This window comes from Homarus americanus, unplaced genomic scaffold, assembly GCF_018991925.1.
Source record: "Homarus americanus isolate GMGI-L3 unplaced genomic scaffold, GMGI_Hamer_2.0 scaffold40565, whole genome shotgun sequence".
Classification (NCBI taxonomy): Eukaryota; Metazoa; Arthropoda; class Malacostraca; order Decapoda; family Nephropidae; genus Homarus; species Homarus americanus.
In genome coordinates this window covers 4,536,402-4,556,261 of record NW_024735503.1, presented here as the reverse complement: position 1 = coordinate 4,556,261, position 19,860 = coordinate 4,536,402, and the positions used below count along the sequence as shown (strand labels likewise).

The window sequence follows — 19,860 nt, the reverse complement described above, 5'->3', positions numbered from 1 at the left end:
TCTTTTTTTCATTCTTGTATTTCTTTACTGTATTATTATTTTATTATTACAGTATTATTGTTATTATTATTAATATTATTAATTTTATTATTATATTTTATTATTATTATTATTATTGTAATCATTATTATTTTATTTTGGTGTATAATTATTAAAAATTGTATTTACTATGAATAATTATTATTACTACAGTATTACATTTTTGCCCCCCAGGCCCCAATGTGGGTCAGTGATCTGTGCCTGGCTGGGCTAATAATCCCTGTAAAAAAAAAATGCCCCACGGTTTTCTACCATTTATGTTGTACTGCATAATCAATTAGGTAGGGTCTAAAATTATCTCCTTTTAATCGAGGTTAAATACTTTGGTCAAAACAACTTCAGAAATAAAAATACAGGCATCCCATGTTTTATGAAATAGTTACATATCTGAAAACTTGTCCGTAACATCAAAACCTTTTTTCCATTAACTTCCAATATATAATTGAATATGCATTACTACAGACAAAAGCTTCCCCCTTGAAACTGACTACAGTAAAATATTTCCATAGGAATTTTTAAATACAGTACAGTACAGTACAGTACAGTACAGTAAAGTACAGTACAATACAGTACACTACAGTATACATTGAACTGAAAAACAGTATTCTTTATAAACTGCACTTTAATCTATTACGGGACTTCCTTTTTTAATTGAGATGTTGGCCGAATGTCTTTAAATCTTGTGTTTAGTAAAATATTGGAGGATGGTATGATTTCAGAATTTTCCCCCATTAATTTTTATACTGTATTCTGAAAGAGTTTTCATTTATGTGAATTTTTCTTCTGTATTTCAACTCATTCTGTACTTTTGGGGTTCCGTTACTGTGAGTTTCCATAACTTGATCATCCGTAACTCAAGGGATGACTGTAATTCCAATGGCTAGTAGGTCCCTCAAGTCCAGAATGCCACTTAAAGTAGACAATGGATTGGCAGTTTTCATTTTTTTTTGGAGCAAAACATAAGTCTTCCTCCTGTACACCATATATGACATTACTCCAGCACCTGCTAGATATCACATCCGAGTCAAGTACAATTGACCCTATAGCATCGCCACTATATCATTTGTTGAGAAAAACTAAACACATAAGGCAGTTGAAGGCATACAGCATAAAATGCAATCATTAGCCAACACATGAATTACCCTAGCACATACCTACATGAATACCGTACTGATCCATATATTGACCTTACACCATGGATAAAATCAGATCAAGTCGGCTTTAAATACTGAATAAAATACTCTCCGTACAAAACTCATTAATTTCAATACTGAATTTCATTACAAAAAGATGTTCACATATGTTGCACATAAGCATGTTAACATTCTCTCTGAAGCATGTTAACATTCTCTCTACAATAGTGTTATTACATCCTGCAAATTAATAAATATGTTAATAGGTAACAGTGTAAGAACAGAATGATCGACATATATAATTTCCCGTCATAATAAAGAGAATTAAGAATTATGATATTGCTGTTGCTGTAACACTTATTTGAAAAAGAGAAAATTTATTTTTTATCCTCTTGTAAGTTATGTTTTGTAGAGGTTACAATATCTCAGTGGTTCAGCTTATACCTGTAAACCCGGTTAATTAAAAATTCAAATCACTGACCAATGGTTGAAAGTTTCCACTCACCCCCATCATGTCTTGCAAGCTGGATGTGTTTGTGTTGGTTGAATTATGTCTAATATTGTCCTCAATGGTGAAGTTACCCAATAAAAATAACACTGACCAATATTAAACTAAAAATTACTGTGAGTGACACATCCAATGACTGCCAGTCCAAGAGAAACATGGGATGTACTGTAAAAAACAAACAGTTAGTGCTTTATCCAAGTGTTGAAAAATTGCCATACACTTAAAGATCATATACACAAGTAATATTCCCACTACACATAACATGATGTAAGATAAAAATAAAATCTAAATGACACTAATGAAATGAAGATATAAGGATGAAATCTTTGATGACAGCCAACTATAACAAGCCTTTGCTACTGAAACAAACAAGACTATTAAAGAGTAAATAATGTATACAAGTATATTCATATTTATACATATTATATCCCTTTATAGGAATAGGGATCAGTTAATGAGAAAATATTACTGATACAGTAAACCCTCGCTTTTAAACAGAGTTGAATCTCATAAGTGGACCTGTAACTACAAAGTGGTGAAGGCATCATATACGTAGTGTAAATAAAATTCAGGGATATATTTCAAGATCCACCAAGACCAGCCAGTACTACAATCTTTACTCCCTATATACTGCATTACAGCCCTTATAATGTATGATACACTAAAATAAATAATTAAACACAAATGCCTACCATACACATTGAGGTACACAGAAAAAAAAGTATCGCTCAGAGGGGGGAGGGTCTGCTGACTTCCGTAATGATCCATACATCACCTGATGTGTTCATATTCAGTTATACGATCAACTATATATACGGCAGGATATGCCATTAGCAACAGATATGTGAGGACACCGGGGCTACCACCATAACACAGGACCAACAACATATTCCACTATCCCTCGTGCATGGTGTCGCATTGTTTCGCACATAATCCGTGCGGTACTTTTTTTTACTGGGTGTACCACACTGATGTTGCATAAAACATTCGATGAATACACAGTTTAGCAGAAAAAGATCTTTTTCTAAAACATTCTTATTCTTAAAAAATTCCAGAGTTGATTCTGTGAACAGCATTATTCTAATACAGTACATCTCATATTCCCCTTAAGTGAGAAAGGCTTTATTTATCCCACGATGCTATTTTTGGAGGTCAGGAGATGGCTCACACGAGAAAAGTTTTACTGATTCACATAGGGCATGTGGGCTGTAAGATGCTGTACATTAAATTATGTATTACTTCTGCTCTTAGATATTAACCTACAGTGGATTTGGAATATATTTGTAGGAAATTATATTCATTTAATGTAGAAGTACAACAAGGGCTGCTTAAATGTATTCTCTAATTGTTGTTCCCACGAGGAAGGCTCCAGTGTTGCCAAGGGAAAGTGGAAGATGATGCCTGACTTCCTTCAAAACCATCAAATTCACAACAATATCTGAATAAAATTTTAAATGCAGATGAATTTACAAATTTGTTTAAGTCTATGTTGCGAAGCAAAAAATGTCCTCAGGGGAAGGGATACAGTAGCTCTCCTGATCTGGTGATAGTTTTCAAATTGGTACCAGATATTCCTACCATGCCACCCCACACTGCATACCCACACAGCATACCTATGAGATCTACTTTACACTTTCTTATTACTGTTTGTAGTGCATTCACTAAGATGACTCGGCTTCTTCTGCCAAGAAAAGGAAAGTGATGTGACAGTCAGTAAGAAGATATAAGCTTTTTCAGATATAAGTGTGGGAAGATTTGGTGTTTAAGGTGGCAGCTTGTTATAGATGTCTATGGCATTTATTATATAACCTACCATAGTTATTATACTTATACTGTGTACAGTATGAATTTTGCATTCTAGGGACATAAAGCAGTGAAGAGTGATTTTCTGGCTAAGCAACAAGAAGTGTATGTACGGAAACATGATGCTGTGGAGATGCCATTTTAATAATGAAATAAATGTAAGTCCTATATTTTATTTATACAAAACGCTTCATAATCATGTATTAACGAGGGTTTACTGTCAATTACCTTCCAGCAAATAAAGCTCTTAATACTCTTCTGTACACTCACTCTCGTACCATTTAAAAGCTTCAAGCTGTAAGCAGTATACATTAAACTGTTATCTTTGTGAAACACATAAATATAAAGAAATCTACAAAGGTACTATATCTCGTGACTAACCAACTCATAATTATCTGCAGTGGACCACACAACTCGATAATCCAAAATATGATTAAATATTAATATCACTTTATATCTATAGTCTACAGTATATCTCCGATAAGTAAGAAATAGCAATCTCACAAAATTAACTTCAATACAGTAATAGCAAAATTATCATAAAAGTCACTTCAGCACTGAGACCCATCACACTAAAGATTGTAAAGTAACTCTCAATTTAAACAATTATTATTAATCCTTAGTAATTTCATCTCACTATATTTGTTCAAGGGGTAACTCCAACACCATCGACTATCAGATCGTTCCCCATTCCCCCAGGTAAAATTACATCCCCACTGGAGCTACAGTTTACCACAGGGTTGGGCATGCGTGGGGTGTCTGTCCACACATTATTAGGGAATATAGAATAAAGTCTAGTTTTTACAGTAACACCTATAGAGGAAGACTTGCCACTTCTCCCATCTCTGTAACTGGATCTTCTTCCAAACTGTAGCTGAGCATGACCTTCAGGGACACATTCAACTGGAAGGAAAAAATAAAAAAAATGATGATCAATGTGAACCCTTCAAAGAATATCCAAAGTCCTGAAGTTACCAACATCCTATCAATATCACTAAAGCACTTAGCTACTCTTAACTGTATATTCCACATTCGGGAAAAAAAAAGAAGACTACTCGTATAAAAAGCAACATTAAGTAGAAGAGCCTAACAATATATTTATCAACTGGGTCTGATCCCTTATCAACATACTATCATTATCATCAACAGCATTTTATGGGCATGCAACTCAGTGACACAGTAGCACACAGGTCATGTGACCGACCAGTCAACACTTACTTTATTTGGATTAGCAATGAGCATAATTTGTGTAATGGCAGGTGGAGGAAGGAACGGGCTATACGCTGCTAAGTCAGTTGAGGAGGGAGGTTGTAATCGTACCTTACATCCCTGAAATAAAAGCATCGCACTGTTCTTGGCAACCATTATCAAAAATATAATTAATTCTTTTCCATCTTCTGATACAAACTGCAATATTTGTGAAATAATTACATTAAATGCAGAGTGCAGGACTTTATCTCATATACAGTAGTACAGTACTATATTTTTGCTTGAAACAAAGGAATTATTAGCACTCAACAGCAAAACTTCTTTCTCATCTGAGAATGTATAATATTGACAAAGGAAATTAAACTACATTATTACTTGGAATAACCATTCACACCTACAGGAAACTTTGCACTGGACCACACATAAAGCTACATAACTGGCACTTAAAAAAATTATGACATGAAATGGCAACACTCAAGAAGAAATTTCTAAACAGCTCAGCTGCATCTTTATACAGAAGTTTAAAAACATGTTTTATCTAAAGTATCTGGAAAAATATTGATTCCCCGTTATGTAATTAGACGCAGTTTCATACAAACATTAGAACCCGGTTTCTGCCTGCCAAATTGAATGAGGCGCGAAATTTTTTGTCTCAAAAGAAATTCGTTTGGATTTTTTTTTCTTGTGGCTTCTTGAACTTCAGGATGTAACCCTTCAGTATAAGAAGATTAAATATGTTTTTATTGTTTCATTTCTTTGATAAGCATTAAATAGTTTAATAAATTTTAATTAAATATGTCTTTTTACAGTTTCATACCAAACAAAGACAAGTGATAAGTTGATGAAAACCTAAAATTCCTATGCCCTCAATAAATGGCAGCACTGGCCAGCAGCATCTACATAGATTGTGCACAATTCACAACATTTCAAGTTCTATTGCTCCACCACTCACCTGAAGTTTAAACAACTACAATCCACAAAGCAGTTGTTCAGACTCAAGGCAAGTTATTATTTGTTAAAGAGTGTTCTGAAATGATGGAATTAGTGAGAAAGGGTGATGTTTTAAAGTTTTTCTATTGAAATACATAGAACAATACATGTATATTGAATACTGCAATTCCATATTGCCCAACAATCTTCAGACTCACTGTCACTTTGAGGGCGTACCACAGAAGGTGGCAGTGTTGAGGGTGGTGTAGCACCCCTGTATCTAATAGGCAGAAGACTCTCTTTATAGGTAGTAAGAGGATGAGAGACAGTACAGTACTTATTACAATACACTAATGTTAAGTGAGTTACCTTAGGAACAACAGCTTGCAGAACATAATTAGATATGGGTTGTAAATTGCGAGATACCGTCGAGACGACCACAACAGAAACATCATCCCGGGGCTGATTTTCCGTAAAGTGAAGTGTAACACTAACATCGTTGCTGTCCATAACAATGACCGATCCTTGTCTCCCTGCAGAAGAAAGGAAATTATTTTATCATGTATTGAACTACCCTGTAAGCTTCTCTTCAATATATAAATAAACGCTATATAAATATTAACAGAGTAATATCATACAACTCATCTTTTTTTAACTCTTATCTTACCACTATAATGTCAGATGGGTGGGACAACGAGCAAATATACCCACAGTCTGAATTCCTCAGGATTGAGCAGTATTTAAATTGTGAATAGTTTTGGATTATAGATATCAGCCTCTCAATTCTCCAGCAGTCTTAATCTTACAACATTGTTGCCAAGCCTTCGTTGGGTAATGATCATCAAACACACTAAGTGGCCAGTTCCAGAGTGATCCAGGCTTGTTTATTACCATTATAAGTCACTGGTAACTCTTTCACTCCTTTACGGTAGGAGAATGAATACTACTGATTATCACTAACAAATTATGCTTGTGTGTGCTGCATATGAACATGTAAGATCAATCACTGTCATTACCTTCCTTCATGCCAGACACTACAATATTTCAACTAAAGTATCTGCATTACGGTAACCATATCATATATCCTCTTGCAGAATGTAGGTAATCACATAGAAAACAGAGCAAACCTAGAATGTGTGTGCGGTGTGATTTACTACTGCTGTTTCACACCACCTAATAAGTTAACAGTAACTATGTAGCTACTTTCCTCAAAATCATTTGACTCTAAGCTCTCCACTCATGTACACAAACATTGCAGCTTCCTAGATGTCCATCACCCTCACTTCTGCTGTCTTCAACCCATCCCTCCATTTCCTTAGTTTTCCCTCTCCTTTATAATATCTACTTCTGAATTATACAATACCTTTACCAATCAGACTTGGGGTTGAAGCCAAGCCTACAGCTTCAAAGCCAAAGCCAGCCAATTAAGTCATAAAGCCGATGCCAAGCCTCCTGCTTCAAAGTCGTAAGCCATTGTAAAGTAATAAAGCCAAAACCAGCCAATTAAGTCATAAAATCGAAGCCAAGGCTTTCCAAGGCCACACGAAACTTTAATACCATTACTTAAACAGTATAATGTACTGGTCCTTCAGTTAACGAATACAATTCGTTCCAGAAGGTCGTTCGTTAACCGAAACCATTGTTTCAATGGGATTTTGGGTAATTGGTTCCAGCTCACCAAAAATTACAGTACATACAAACTAAAAATAAATGCAGTAAAGTACACTTACTTTCAGGTGTGCATGTATAAGGCTCCTGGTTGATGATGATGGGAATTAGAATGGGGGTGGAGGAGAAAGGAGAAGAGAAGGCAGTGGGGGTGGAAGAGATGTCACCCCATGCTTCATGCCGCCATTTCACCCATACAATTTTAAATCAACACTGCACTGCACTATATATTGTCAATATGTAAAATAAATTTCAGAATGACCAATAATTATACCTGAAAAATGTAAAAACAGTTTATGATCAAGAGTCTCAAGCAAGATGCTACCTCCACTGAGCAGAGACACAAACTGACGACATTCTGGGTGAGTCGAGTGGCTGTTTGGCGTGCAAAAAACTAGTTCCCTGTACTTCAATTATGTTAAATAATTGTTAAAATGACTAAAAATTTTAATATAAGACTTGGAAAATTATTGAATAGTACAACCTTCTTGATATTTACTCAAATGGTAACGAATTTAAGCCCTAAAACCGATTACTGTATTGACGGACTAATACTCCAGCTGGTGAGCAAGCTAAAACATATTGATATGTTTTCGTAAGAATTTCGTTAACAGAATTTTTGTTCGTTAACCGAATTGAAGATTCTTATGGAAGGTAATTCGTTAACCGAAATTTCGTTAACCGAGGCGTTCGTTAACCGAGGGATCACTGTATTACCTTACATGTTGATGAGAATACATAACTATGATATTCCAAGTTGCACCAAAACCATAGTGTAGATCTTTGAGATGGAAGGGATAATCCCCCTTACAATTCATGAAATTCTGAAGAAATTAAACCTCCCAAAAAAAAAAAAAAATATATATATATATATATATATATATATATATATATATATACTGTATATATATATATATATATATATATATATATATATATATATATATATATATATATATATATATATATATATATATATATATATATATATATATATATATATATATATATATATATATATATATATATATATATACCTATAGCGTTTTCACTTAGCGTTTTATCATCATACGTGATGCCTCAGCTGAACTTTCACTTAACATGGATTTTTTCCACATATACGCGGTGAGTGTCCGGCTCGAGACGCTATTTTTAGATTTGCCCCACCCGCCACCCTGCCTGACTGCCTGTTTTAGCTCATAAAATTCATACAAATTACCCGGCCAGAATATAATTTCAATTGCTGGAATTCTTATAATTTGGTGATCATTTTGAATATAAACATCATATATTTTGCATTAGACATACAAATTTTAGATAAAAATTTTTCTGAGTAACTATGTTATCTTTTGTGCAAAATATATGACATTTATATTCAAAATATTCCTGGTCTTACAAGGAATCCAGCAATGTCAATTATATTATCCTAACTTTAGTTTGAGGTATTATTTATTAAAATTTAGTGGTTATCCCACACATCTCCTTGGGACGGTTGGTGGGGGGTGGGGGGAGGGAGGGACCGACCGACCATCTGTTACCCCGTGAAGAATTTTTTTTTTTTTTTTATTAACTGAAGATATTTGTTTTAGCTCATAAAATTCATACAAATTACCCGGTCTGAATATAATTTACATTGCTGGAATTCTTATAATTTGATGATCATTTTGAATATAAACATCATATATTTTGCATTAGACATACAAATTTTAGATAAAATTTTTTCTCAAATTAACTATGTTATCTTTTGTGCAAAATATATGACATTTATATTCAAAATATTCCTGGTCTTACAAGGAATCCAGCAATGTCAATTATATTATCCTAACTTTAATCTGAGGTATTATTTAATACTAAATGTTAAAAACCCTGGAAGGGAGGATTGGTGGGGGTGGGGGGGAGGGTTGGGACTGACCGCGCGGTTGGAAGAGGGGGGGAGGCAAGGTGGGGTACTTTGATTGACAGATAGTGTCGTGAAGATTATTTTTTTTTTTATTAACTGAAGATATTTGTTTTAGCTCATAAAATTCATACAAATTACCCGGTCAGAATATAATTTACATTGCTGGAATTCTTATAATTTGGTGATCATTTTGAATATAAACATCATATATTTTGCATTAAACATACAAATTTTAGATAAAATTTTTTCTCTAGGTAACTATGTTATCTTTTGTGCAAAATATATGACATTTATATTCAAAATATTCCTGGTCTTACAAGGAATCCAGCAATGTCAATTGTATTATCCTAACTTTAGTTTGAGGTATTATTTATTAAAATTTAGTGGTTTTCCCCCAAAAATTTCTCTGAGAGGGAAGAGCCGGCAGTGTAGTGTGAGAGAGGGGGAGGGAGTTGAGTCCATTATTTGAATGGACATTAACTTGGCGACTGTATTTCTCTATTTCTCTTAAGTATTAATTGTGTGCATGTACCATCATAAAATTAAGATGTTATTTTACTACAACATGAATATTTTAAAAATTGGTTTATAGAAATAGACGTTTCTGTTAGAATTAATCATATGTTCTGTTGTTCATATTCATATATATATATATATATATATATATATATATATATATATATATATATATATATATATATATATATATATATATATATATATATATATAGTTGTACCCCACTTAACGCGGTCAATTGAACCCAGAGGGTCCCGCGTTAAGTGAAAACCGCGTTAAGTGAATAACAGAACATATGGGATTAATTCCAATAGAACCCAGCCCGACCCCAAACTCCACTTTTTGACGACAAATAACTATGTTGTAGTAAAAATTCTATCTTAACTTTATGGTGGCATGAAAAACAAGTAATATAGAAGAGGTTAGGTTAGGAAAGATAAAGGTTAACATAGGAAAAATAAAGAATAGGTTAAAAAACGAAAAATTTTGAGGAACACTCACGGTAGTAGAAGAGATGGGTCGGCATACGGGGATGGAGGCTGGTTCCGAGGCAGAGGGCAGATTACTGCCCCTCAGGTGAATCACCATTACTAGGTGAATCACCATTACTAGGTGAATCAATATCACTGTCACTTACAGTTGTTATGGCTTCCCTGACAAATCCCTCAAAATCAACTTCACTATCACTGGCTTGGGCTGGCTGTGGTGGGTTGCGGGCGAAGAACTCGGTTATGCTTTGCTGACGGCTGGCTTTGATGTTGTCATGATACACCGTGATGTACGGCTCCATAGCCTGCACCAGTCGGGTATGGAAGACGTCATGGCGTTCATCGTCAGTGTCGCTGGAAACGATGGACTTAATTTTTTCTGTTAACTCTATGAGACACTTAATATCACTATGACTTAAACTAGGTTCTTCGGAGAATGACGCACCTTCTTCCTCCTCTTCACTGGCGGGTTCTTCTTCCAACATCTCGTCGGCAGTCACTTCAGGATCTCTGATCACCTCCATGATGTCTTCGTTGGTGGTCTCGGAGAAGCCTTCAGCTGTAATACTGAGCGCAGCTTCTCTGGCAAGGTCCACTGCTACTGCAACAGTCTGAACCTGACCAGTCACAGGTTCACTCCTCCTCTCACCTGGTATGCCATGCAACACATGTCTCCATGCGTGACGAATCGTAGCAATAGTCAGCAGATCCCATGCCTCCACCAAGAAGTCTACAGCTTGTTTGACGTTAAACTTCTTCCAAAATTGTTTGACGAGAAGTTCTTGAGTCGCCGCCTCTTGTTCCTTGTCCTCGTCGCTTTTACTCTCGCTGTCGGTGTCACCCAGCTTACGCAACTCATCCTTGGTGTTGGTAGAGTCGTTCAGGAGCTTGAATTTCTTTGCCGAGTATGCAGCTTTAACATTGCAGATTAACTCCTGGTCCATGGGCTGGATTAATGACGTAGTGTTGGGAGGAAGGAAGACCACTTTTACGTTGGGGTGACGATCCATAAGTAGGGGCGAGTGTCCAGGTGCGTTGTCAAGGAGCAACAAAATATTGAAAGGAACATTCTGTTGCTCGCAGAATTTCTGCACGTCAGGAACAAAACAGTTGTCAAACCAGAAGAGGGACAGAGAAGAGGACATCCACGCCTTACGTGCGGTTAGCCAGTGGACATTAAGCTTGTTCATGTCCATATTCTTGTAGGCGTGCGGCTTGCGGGCTTTGTGAATCACCGATAACTTTGGTTTACAGGTACCGGAGGCATTGGTGGTAAACAGGACGGTGATGCGTTCCTTCTGCATCTTCCGGCCCCTTACCTTGCTCGCAGACTGGACAACGAAGGTCTTGGAAGGTAACTTTTTCCAGAAAAGACCAGATTCGTCCATGTTAAACACCTGGTCGTCACTGTACTGTCCTTCCTCCATAATCTCACGTAAAAACGGAGGAAAATCTCTAGCCGCCGCACGGTCAGCACTCGCTTCCTCACCAACAATGCTGATGTTGGTGACCTTGTTCCTCCTCTTAAACCTATGCAGCCAACCATGGGAAGCATTGAAGGGTTTGGGCTCTGCAATTCCCAGTTTACGTGTCACTGCTGCGTATAGCTCACGTGCGTACTCCTGCACTGAGCGCGTGTCCACCGCCATGTTGCGTCGCGCCTGACGCACCAAATAACTCACCAGCAAAGTTTCCACTTTTGCCAGCACCCTGTTCTGGCAATACCTGATAGATGAAGCACCTGCAGACTTTGTGATCTTCATGTGCTCCTTTATCTTGGCTGCATCCTTCTTTATTGTACGAATCGTAGATTCGTTGACGCCATGCTGGCGCGCGAGATCAACTTGGCGTCTTCCTTTCTCCAAATCTTGAACAATTTGGTACTTCAGCTCGTAGCTTAATGAACGTCGTGTCTTCTTTGGTTTAGTGCCGCTGGGTCCAGGTAAGGAAAGGTTTCTCTCTGGGGGTGGTGGTCCGGCGGAAGCCATTTTACGGAACAATGGATGCGCGTTAACCCGGCGTGGCCTTGAGGGATGAAACTGCCGCGGCTAGGTCAAGCGTCGTCTCTCCTCCCTCCCTCCCTCCCCGGGGTAGTCACGTCATAATACTTTAAGCCAATTACAGCTAGCAGCAGAGGGGGGTAGGGCTGCATGGCCAATCACAGTCCGAGACGTCATATGACGTCAGTGATAACGCAACAAAGACACACACTGCGCAACCTTACCGCGCCGCTTACCCAAGCGGAGGGAGGAGGAGGGAGAGGCAGGCAGGCAGGCGGGCGGGTGGGTGGCGCGTGGCGCGTGGTCAAAATCTAAAAATAGCATCCGAGCCGGACACTCACCGCGTAGCTGTGGAAAAACCCGCGTTAAGTGAAAGTTCAGCTTTGGCAAGGCACCGCGTATATGCGAAAACGCGTTAAGTGAAAGCGCGTTAAGCGGGGTAAAACTGTATATATAATATAATGTATATATATATACAGTGGCCCCTCGGTTAACGAACTCAATCCGTTCCAGAAGGTCGTTCGTTAACCGAAACGTTCGTTAACCGAAACCATTGTTTCAATGGGTTTTTGGGTAATTGGTTCCAGCTCACCGAAAATTTCCTAACTTCAACAAAAATGGCGGAAAAATTTACTTACTTTGAGGTGTGTATGTAGAAGGCTCCTGGATGATGGTGATGATGTGCATTTGAAGTGGGAGGTGCAGGAGGAGAAGGGAGAAGAGAAGGAAGTGGAGGTGGAGGAGAAGCATTTTACTGCTTCTTGGAAGGTGAGTCACCTTCCATGAAAATGTCAGGAACCTCTGGACTGACAGATTCTCCACCATGAACATCCTCTCTCCTTCTTGAAGTGGAAGGCTGAGGGCTAGCATCTTGTTCCCTCTGCCTTTTACTGAAGAAAGTGTCAATTGTGGTCTGTGGGGCATCTGTCCTCCTCACCATTAACTTATGTTTAAAGAAGGAGACCACTGAGTCCTCAACATGACACAAAGTTAGTTCAGTTTTTTCCACTTCTGGGTGCTTTGAAGCCAGTTCCCTGAACTTCTCCCAGTGGTAAATCACATCTTTCAACTGTTTAGCTGACATATGGTCATCACTTTCAATTTCCTCCTCACCACTGTCAGCCTCTACCCGTAACATCTCATCCAGTTCCTTCAAGTCATTAGGAGTAAGTTCCTCCTCATGAGACATCACAAGCTCTTCCACATCCTTCTCCTCCACTTCAAGACCCAATGACTGACCAATGGACACAATCTCCTGGTCCAACTCTGTGTCATCCTCAAATCCCTCAAAATCATGGACTACTGATGGCCACAGTGCTTTCCATGAAGAATTGAGGGTTCTATTGGAGACTTCTTGCCATGATGACACAATCAATTTTACAGCCTCCAGGACGTTGAATTGTGTCTTCCAGAACTGTTTCAGTGTTAGTTCAGGATCAATGGAAGTTGCCTGATGACACCTCCTAAACATTTTCTTCATGTACAACTTCTTGAAGTTGCTGATCACATTCTGGTCCATTGGCTGTATGAGTGATGTAGTGTTTGGAGGCAAAAACAACACTTTCACAAAGTCAAATTTATACTCCAAATTTCTGGCAAGGTCAGGGTCATGACCAGGAGCATTATCCATGAGGAGAAGAGCCTTTAAAGGAAGTTTATTGGTGGTTAGGTAGCTCTTGACAGAGGGGCAAAACACATCAATAGCCCATTCATTAAAGAACTGTCTTGTCACCCATGCCTTACGGTTGGACTTCCAATAAACTCCAAGCATTGTTCTTACCACTTTCTGTTGCTTGAACACCCTGGGGTTTTCAGAGTGGTAGACAAGCATAGGCTTCAGTCGGAAATCCCCTGAAGCATTGGCACCAAGCAATAGAGTGAGACGGTCTTTCATGGGTTTATGCCCAGGTAAAGAGGCTTCATCCTTGGTGATGAATGTTCTTTTGGGCATCTTTTTCCAGAACAGCCCAGTTTCGTCAACATTGAACACTTGCTGTGGAAGATAATTTTCTTCTTCCATCAGTTTTTTAAATTCAATTAAAAACTTTGCTGCCCCTTCTTTATCAGCACTAGCAGCTTCACCATGCCTAACAACACTTAAAATGTCACTTCTTTTCTTAAATTTTTCGAACCAGCCTTTGCTAGCCCGAAAATCTTCAAATTCTGTTCCTGAAGAACTAGGTTGATCTGTCTTTAAATGTTCATAAATCTCCCTGGCTCTTTCACAAATGAAATCACCAGAAACTGAATCACCTTTCATCTGTTTTTCCCTAATCCAGATGATAAGTAACCTCTCAGTTCGTGTTTTTTTATTATTTCCTGCTTCATTTGGATTGAAATCACTTTTCTTGATCTCTTAGGCCCCATGCTGGATTCAAACAATGGCAACACGTATTTTTCAAAGTTAAACTAGCTGTAAATAAAGAATATTTTCTTTAAAATAACACTGCACTGCACTATATATTGTCAATATGTAAAATAATTTTCAAAATGACCAATAATTTGCTTGGAAACACAGAAAAAAAGCGTTTAGTTGAAGAGAGTCTCAAGCAAGATGTTACCTCCAGTGAAAACAGAGAGAGACTGACGCCTGTTTGCTGTGTTAAGAGGCTGGATGCCGCGCATTAAACTAGTCACTTTACCTTCAATTTTGTTCAATAATTGTTAAAATGACTAAAAAATTGAATATTAAACTTTTAAAATTATTGAATAGTATAAACTTCTTGATATTTACAAAAATAGTAAGGAATTTAAGCCCTAGAACCGATTAATGTATTGGCGGACTGATACTAAAGCTGGTTGCCCGGTCAGTGCAAGCGAAAACATGTTGAGGTCGGTTCGTAAGAAGTTCGTTAAGCGAAATTTTTTTCGTTAAACGAATTGAAGATCCTTATGGAAGGCAGTTCGTTAATCGAAATTACGTTAACCGAGGTGTTCGTTAAACGAGGGGTCACTGTATATATAATATATATATAATTATATATAGTGGGGGTATGCTATAACGAATGGATTCTACTACGAATATTCCTATAACGAACGGTTTTACCTATAAAATTGAGAATGCTATAACGAACGAAACTCCTACAACGATTTTTTTTTTTTTTTTTTTTACTAATTTATTGTGTTTTTTATTACAAGTATTAATGATATTCTTTATTTCAGGGGTTTAGATGCATATTTATGCACTTTTTTACAATTTTTACAATTTTATATAACGAACAAGGTTCTAGAACCAATTAGATTCGTTATAGCAGACCCCACTGTATATATAATATATAAGTTTTGCAGTTTAAAATTATTCTGACTGAAAGGTACAGCCCTGTGGTCTATGGTCAACATTCAGTGTTAGTGTTAATCCTGACAGTTACGACCGCTACGGTTGTTAGGTCCACAGACACGGGGTTGAAGAATCTGTAAGCCATGCTTTTTTGGCTTGGTTTTGACTTCAAAACTTTCTAAGGCTTTGGCACCACATGCCAGTATTGATATATTATACGAATACAGTACAGGGAACTTCACTTCCCACTCACTTTTATTGTCCATACTAGCTGAGCAAACCCAGATTCACACACTTCCTGATATCCCTGCAATATACAACTACTGTAGCTAGAACAATAATTCAAATTACAGTCTAACAACTACAGTATATGCTCACCATACCTCATGGGGCCGAAAGTGACTCAATCTACATCATCTACATGTATTGGGTAAAGATCATGGTTATCCAAAATGTAGAACTTTGCAAATTTTAATCCTCTGTAAAACAGAAGAGTCATGTGCTGGTCAAAGCCAAGGGGACAACGAGCATATTGCAGTACAGTACAGTACAGTACAGTATACCATAAGGCTATGCAGCAAGAACTGAACATAACACAATGATGACAATAAGTCAGAGAGTGTAACCCCTATTATGAATCCCTTGTAAGTGTATTGCCTGGGAAAGGACAGCCTGGAGCTAGTTGATAATAGACATAACACAGTTGGTTGAAGCTAACTCGTACTAATGGGAAATCGGCTGAAATCTTCTTTGTTACATTGAATCATGCAACTGAATTTAAACAGCTGTTAGATACTCTAAAGCAGGGGTTCTTAACCTGAGGTCCATGGACCCCCGAGGGGTCATGGATGGGGTTCAGGGGATCCGTGAAGGCCAGATACAAATTTAACATTTATATTCACTATATTTTTATATTAAGTTGTTCTATTTTTGTCAATATATACCAGATGTTATGTATGTATTTTTGGTTACTGAAGAAAACCAGTAAATCTGTAGGGTGGCATGGGATGCTACTGTACACGGTCAGGTAACATACAATCGTCATCGTCGTCAGGTTTTGACTTCTAGAATGTTTACTTTATTCATACTTTGTGTATGTCATACACTGTATAAGGCAATGAATTTTCAATAAAATAAAGTATATTCATTGCATGCAAAGTTGTGTTTATGTGCTTATGTGCATTTTTCTAAGGAGGGGGTCCATAGCTTTCACTAGATTCTCAAAGAGGTCCGTGACTCAAAAAAGGTTAAGAACCACTGCTCTAAAGGATTCCTCTGTGCTTTACAAATGAGAACAAATAAGGAAGGAATAACCTTTAGTCGGAAATATTACAAGCAAACCTCATCTTGTCCTAAGAATGTTCATACTCCTGATATCCTGTTCCAGAGTACCTCTAAGGAACCAGAAAATCCTCTTTGTTTGCCCAGAAGCTAAATACCTAATAGGTCATTCAACAATAAAGCTTCTGTAATATGAAAATAGTTACCTTTAACATAATACAGTACAATCACTTTGGACTGTGGTATTCAATGTCCTTAAATAAAAAATAAAAAAATAATGGAAATGAAACACTTGGATGTCAAAAACACAGTGCCAAGTAAAAGACGTGTAAGTAACAAGAAGTTTGACTGGGAACCGAGGTTTTTTTTAACCTAATGCACGATTTATTACACGCACTGGGTGGCAGGATGCACGTGTTGTTATTAAAGATATAAAAAATAAAATGCAGTAGCTACATTGTGGCATTGTGCTTCCTAAAACAAATATTAATGGTATGCAAAGAAATACTTATTGAAATATCAGACAATAAAATAGAAAATAGTGCATCAGATTTATCAGTCAGTAAAAAATGACTAAAACAACTCTGATTAATATAAAAGGTTTTCACAGGGAGCAAATAAAAGATAAACCAGAAATGAAGAAAATATTAATTCTATAGACCACCGTACCGGTACTAATAATACCTCAAAAATATTATTCTTACCTGGTTTTATACTTTCTAAGGTAACTTTAATATCAGTCATGGGCTTCACTTCCATAAACTGGGCATTTGAGATAGAATTTGTTCTTCTTTCAGAGTCTTCACAAACATTTTTTTTATTTTCTTGAGACTGCTTTTTAGTATTTGTTATTTCCACACTGGTGTTAGGAGAAGGTGCTTCTAATAAACTATCATCATGACTATCTAAGAGATTACTGTCATCTAGAGGCTTTACTTTGTCTATAGTAGTGGTGATACTAATTTTTGTTTCATCAGGTATTATACCAACACCAATATCTCCACTTAACAAGTCTATATTCAGCAAGGAGTCCACAGAGTCCCTACTGATACTATTGCTGCCAGCACCAGTAGCTAAGGAGACACCAGCAGGAAATTGGGGAGTGTTCAATGATCCTGATGAAGTATTTTTGGTGGGCAGTAAACTTGCAGAAACATTCACAGAAGATGCTGCAATATTTACACTCTGTTGCTGCTGTTTCAACTGGTTCATACTTAGTTTTTCTGCAGGTTTAAACTGGACCTGAACTTGAGCATTGGCTGGTAAATTCTGCTTAATCAGTGATGTACCCAAGGCTGCTAATTCATCTAGAGGATCAGTTCGCTCCTTGGACTGTGCATCTGCTCGATTACCTGAAATTCAAAATCTCTAGTTTAATTCTGAGTAATGGAAAAACTAATAGTCTATCAGAATACTCTAAGAGTTAAAAAAATATATATTAAGGTAACTGTTTCAACTACCAGTAATACTGACATAAACTGTTGCAGTAGTGTATCATGTAACCTAATTGTTGCATAGGACCAACTGGAAAAGGGATAACTCCCAAAAAAGCTTCTGACTTTTTATAAATCAAAGCACATGTTCCCATAGGTTCCTATTACAAAAGTCAAGATACTGCCACAATATGTTAAAAAACATGTTTCTAATGACTATATTTTGTATACACAATGATTACAAGCCAATAATAAACATACTACTGTAAATTATACACATGCAGTACAGTGCAGTAATAATTTCATATTTATACTTACAAGAAACTGGACGAGATTGAACACAAAGTGAACAGAATGAAACACTGAGCCAACACCTATAATAATTTATTACCCATGTAATATATGTTGTACTGTACTGTAACTCCATAACTATAGGGTATTGACTCTATGGTCATGTGGAGTCATTTATCCTTATGTATGTCTCAGGAATACACCCTCCAAATTATGAAACATATTTCCAAAATAGTACAGCACATTTTTTTTTTAATAAATTATCCAAACTTACTGTCAAGTGAAGTACCAGGAGATGTCTGGGGTACAAGTGTTGGTGCCATTGCTGTGTGTAGAGGTGGACCAAGTTGCAAGTTTGGTGCTGTAGCTGATGCCACAGCTGAGCCAGAGAAAATGCCTCCAAGATCATCTAGTAATGAAGCACTGTTGTCAGTAGCAGGTGCACCAACAGGAGCTGGGTTTGTGTGACCCAGGTTCAAACCATCTAGACCTGCTTAAAAGAAATAATGCATATAGTGACTTCTACTTAGCATAAATTCTACTGTGAAATAGAACATTTTATATAAAAAAAATATACTAAGAGGTAAACAAACCACTTTCACTCTGCTACATAAATCCATTTTTTTATAATCTGTCGAGGGCTAATTTGAAGCCCAGAACTGGTGTTGATTCCACAGTTTGGGCTGGTAGACTGTTCCATAGGTCTACCACTTTCTGTATGAAAAAGTATTTCCTTATGTGCAATCTGCATGATAACATGGCAAGCTTGTAGTTATATCTCCTCATATTAGTGGTGTGTGACATCACAAACAAATGGCCCAGGTTCACATCTTCAAGCCATTTCTTTGTGATGTCCCGCACCACCAACACGAGGGGATATAAGTACTGTACAAGTTCATCAAGTTATCATGCAGAAGGAACATAAGGAAAAACTTCATACAGAGAGGTAGACCTTTAGGACAGTCTACCAAGCCAAGCTGTGGAATCAAGATCAGTTCTGGGCTTCAAAATAGCCTTTTAAAAAATTACCAAGAACAATGAAGGAATCCTACACAGGCCACTGGCCTCCTCTCAGCATGCCACCTCCAGTGGGTGGCCATTAGGTATATAAATAAGATAAAACAAAATTGTGTAATCTCAAAATATTTTAATAAATTCGAAAAAAAAGACTAACAAAGCGCATTTCCAATAACGAAATATGCCAAGAACTCACTTCATACTACACACACTGTAGGATCTGCTTGAAGATGTTTAACATCTTGGCTACAAGGGGTCTCTCTGTGCTGAATAAAATCGTCTGGCGTTACCCAAATGAAACACTGAAAGTTGTGTCCTGTAGTGAAGGGGTTAGTGCAGATAGTTTACTGACCTGTTGACTAAGAG

At 37.1% G+C, this 19,860-nt stretch overlaps 1 protein-coding gene across 1 annotated transcript in view; it reads right to left on the bottom strand.

Moving 5' to 3' along the window:
- Positions 1-4,181: 4,181 nt before the first annotated feature.
- Positions 4,182-19,860, bottom strand: part of LOC121871230 (ADP-ribosylation factor-binding protein GGA2-like) — a 32,426-nt gene continuing 16,747 nt past the window's right edge. Inside the window, exons 7-11 of the mRNA XM_042373428.1 lie at positions 18,752-18,967; positions 17,458-18,105; positions 5,992-6,155; positions 4,702-4,812; positions 4,182-4,386 (exon numbers count right to left, since the gene is read on the bottom strand). Of these exons, the coding sequence (XP_042229362.1) occupies positions 4,297-4,386; positions 4,702-4,812; positions 5,992-6,155; positions 17,458-18,105; positions 18,752-18,967 (1,229 nt within the window). The 3' untranslated portion in view covers positions 4,182-4,296. The remainder of the gene's footprint in view (positions 4,387-4,701; positions 4,813-5,991; positions 6,156-17,457; positions 18,106-18,751; positions 18,968-19,860) is intronic.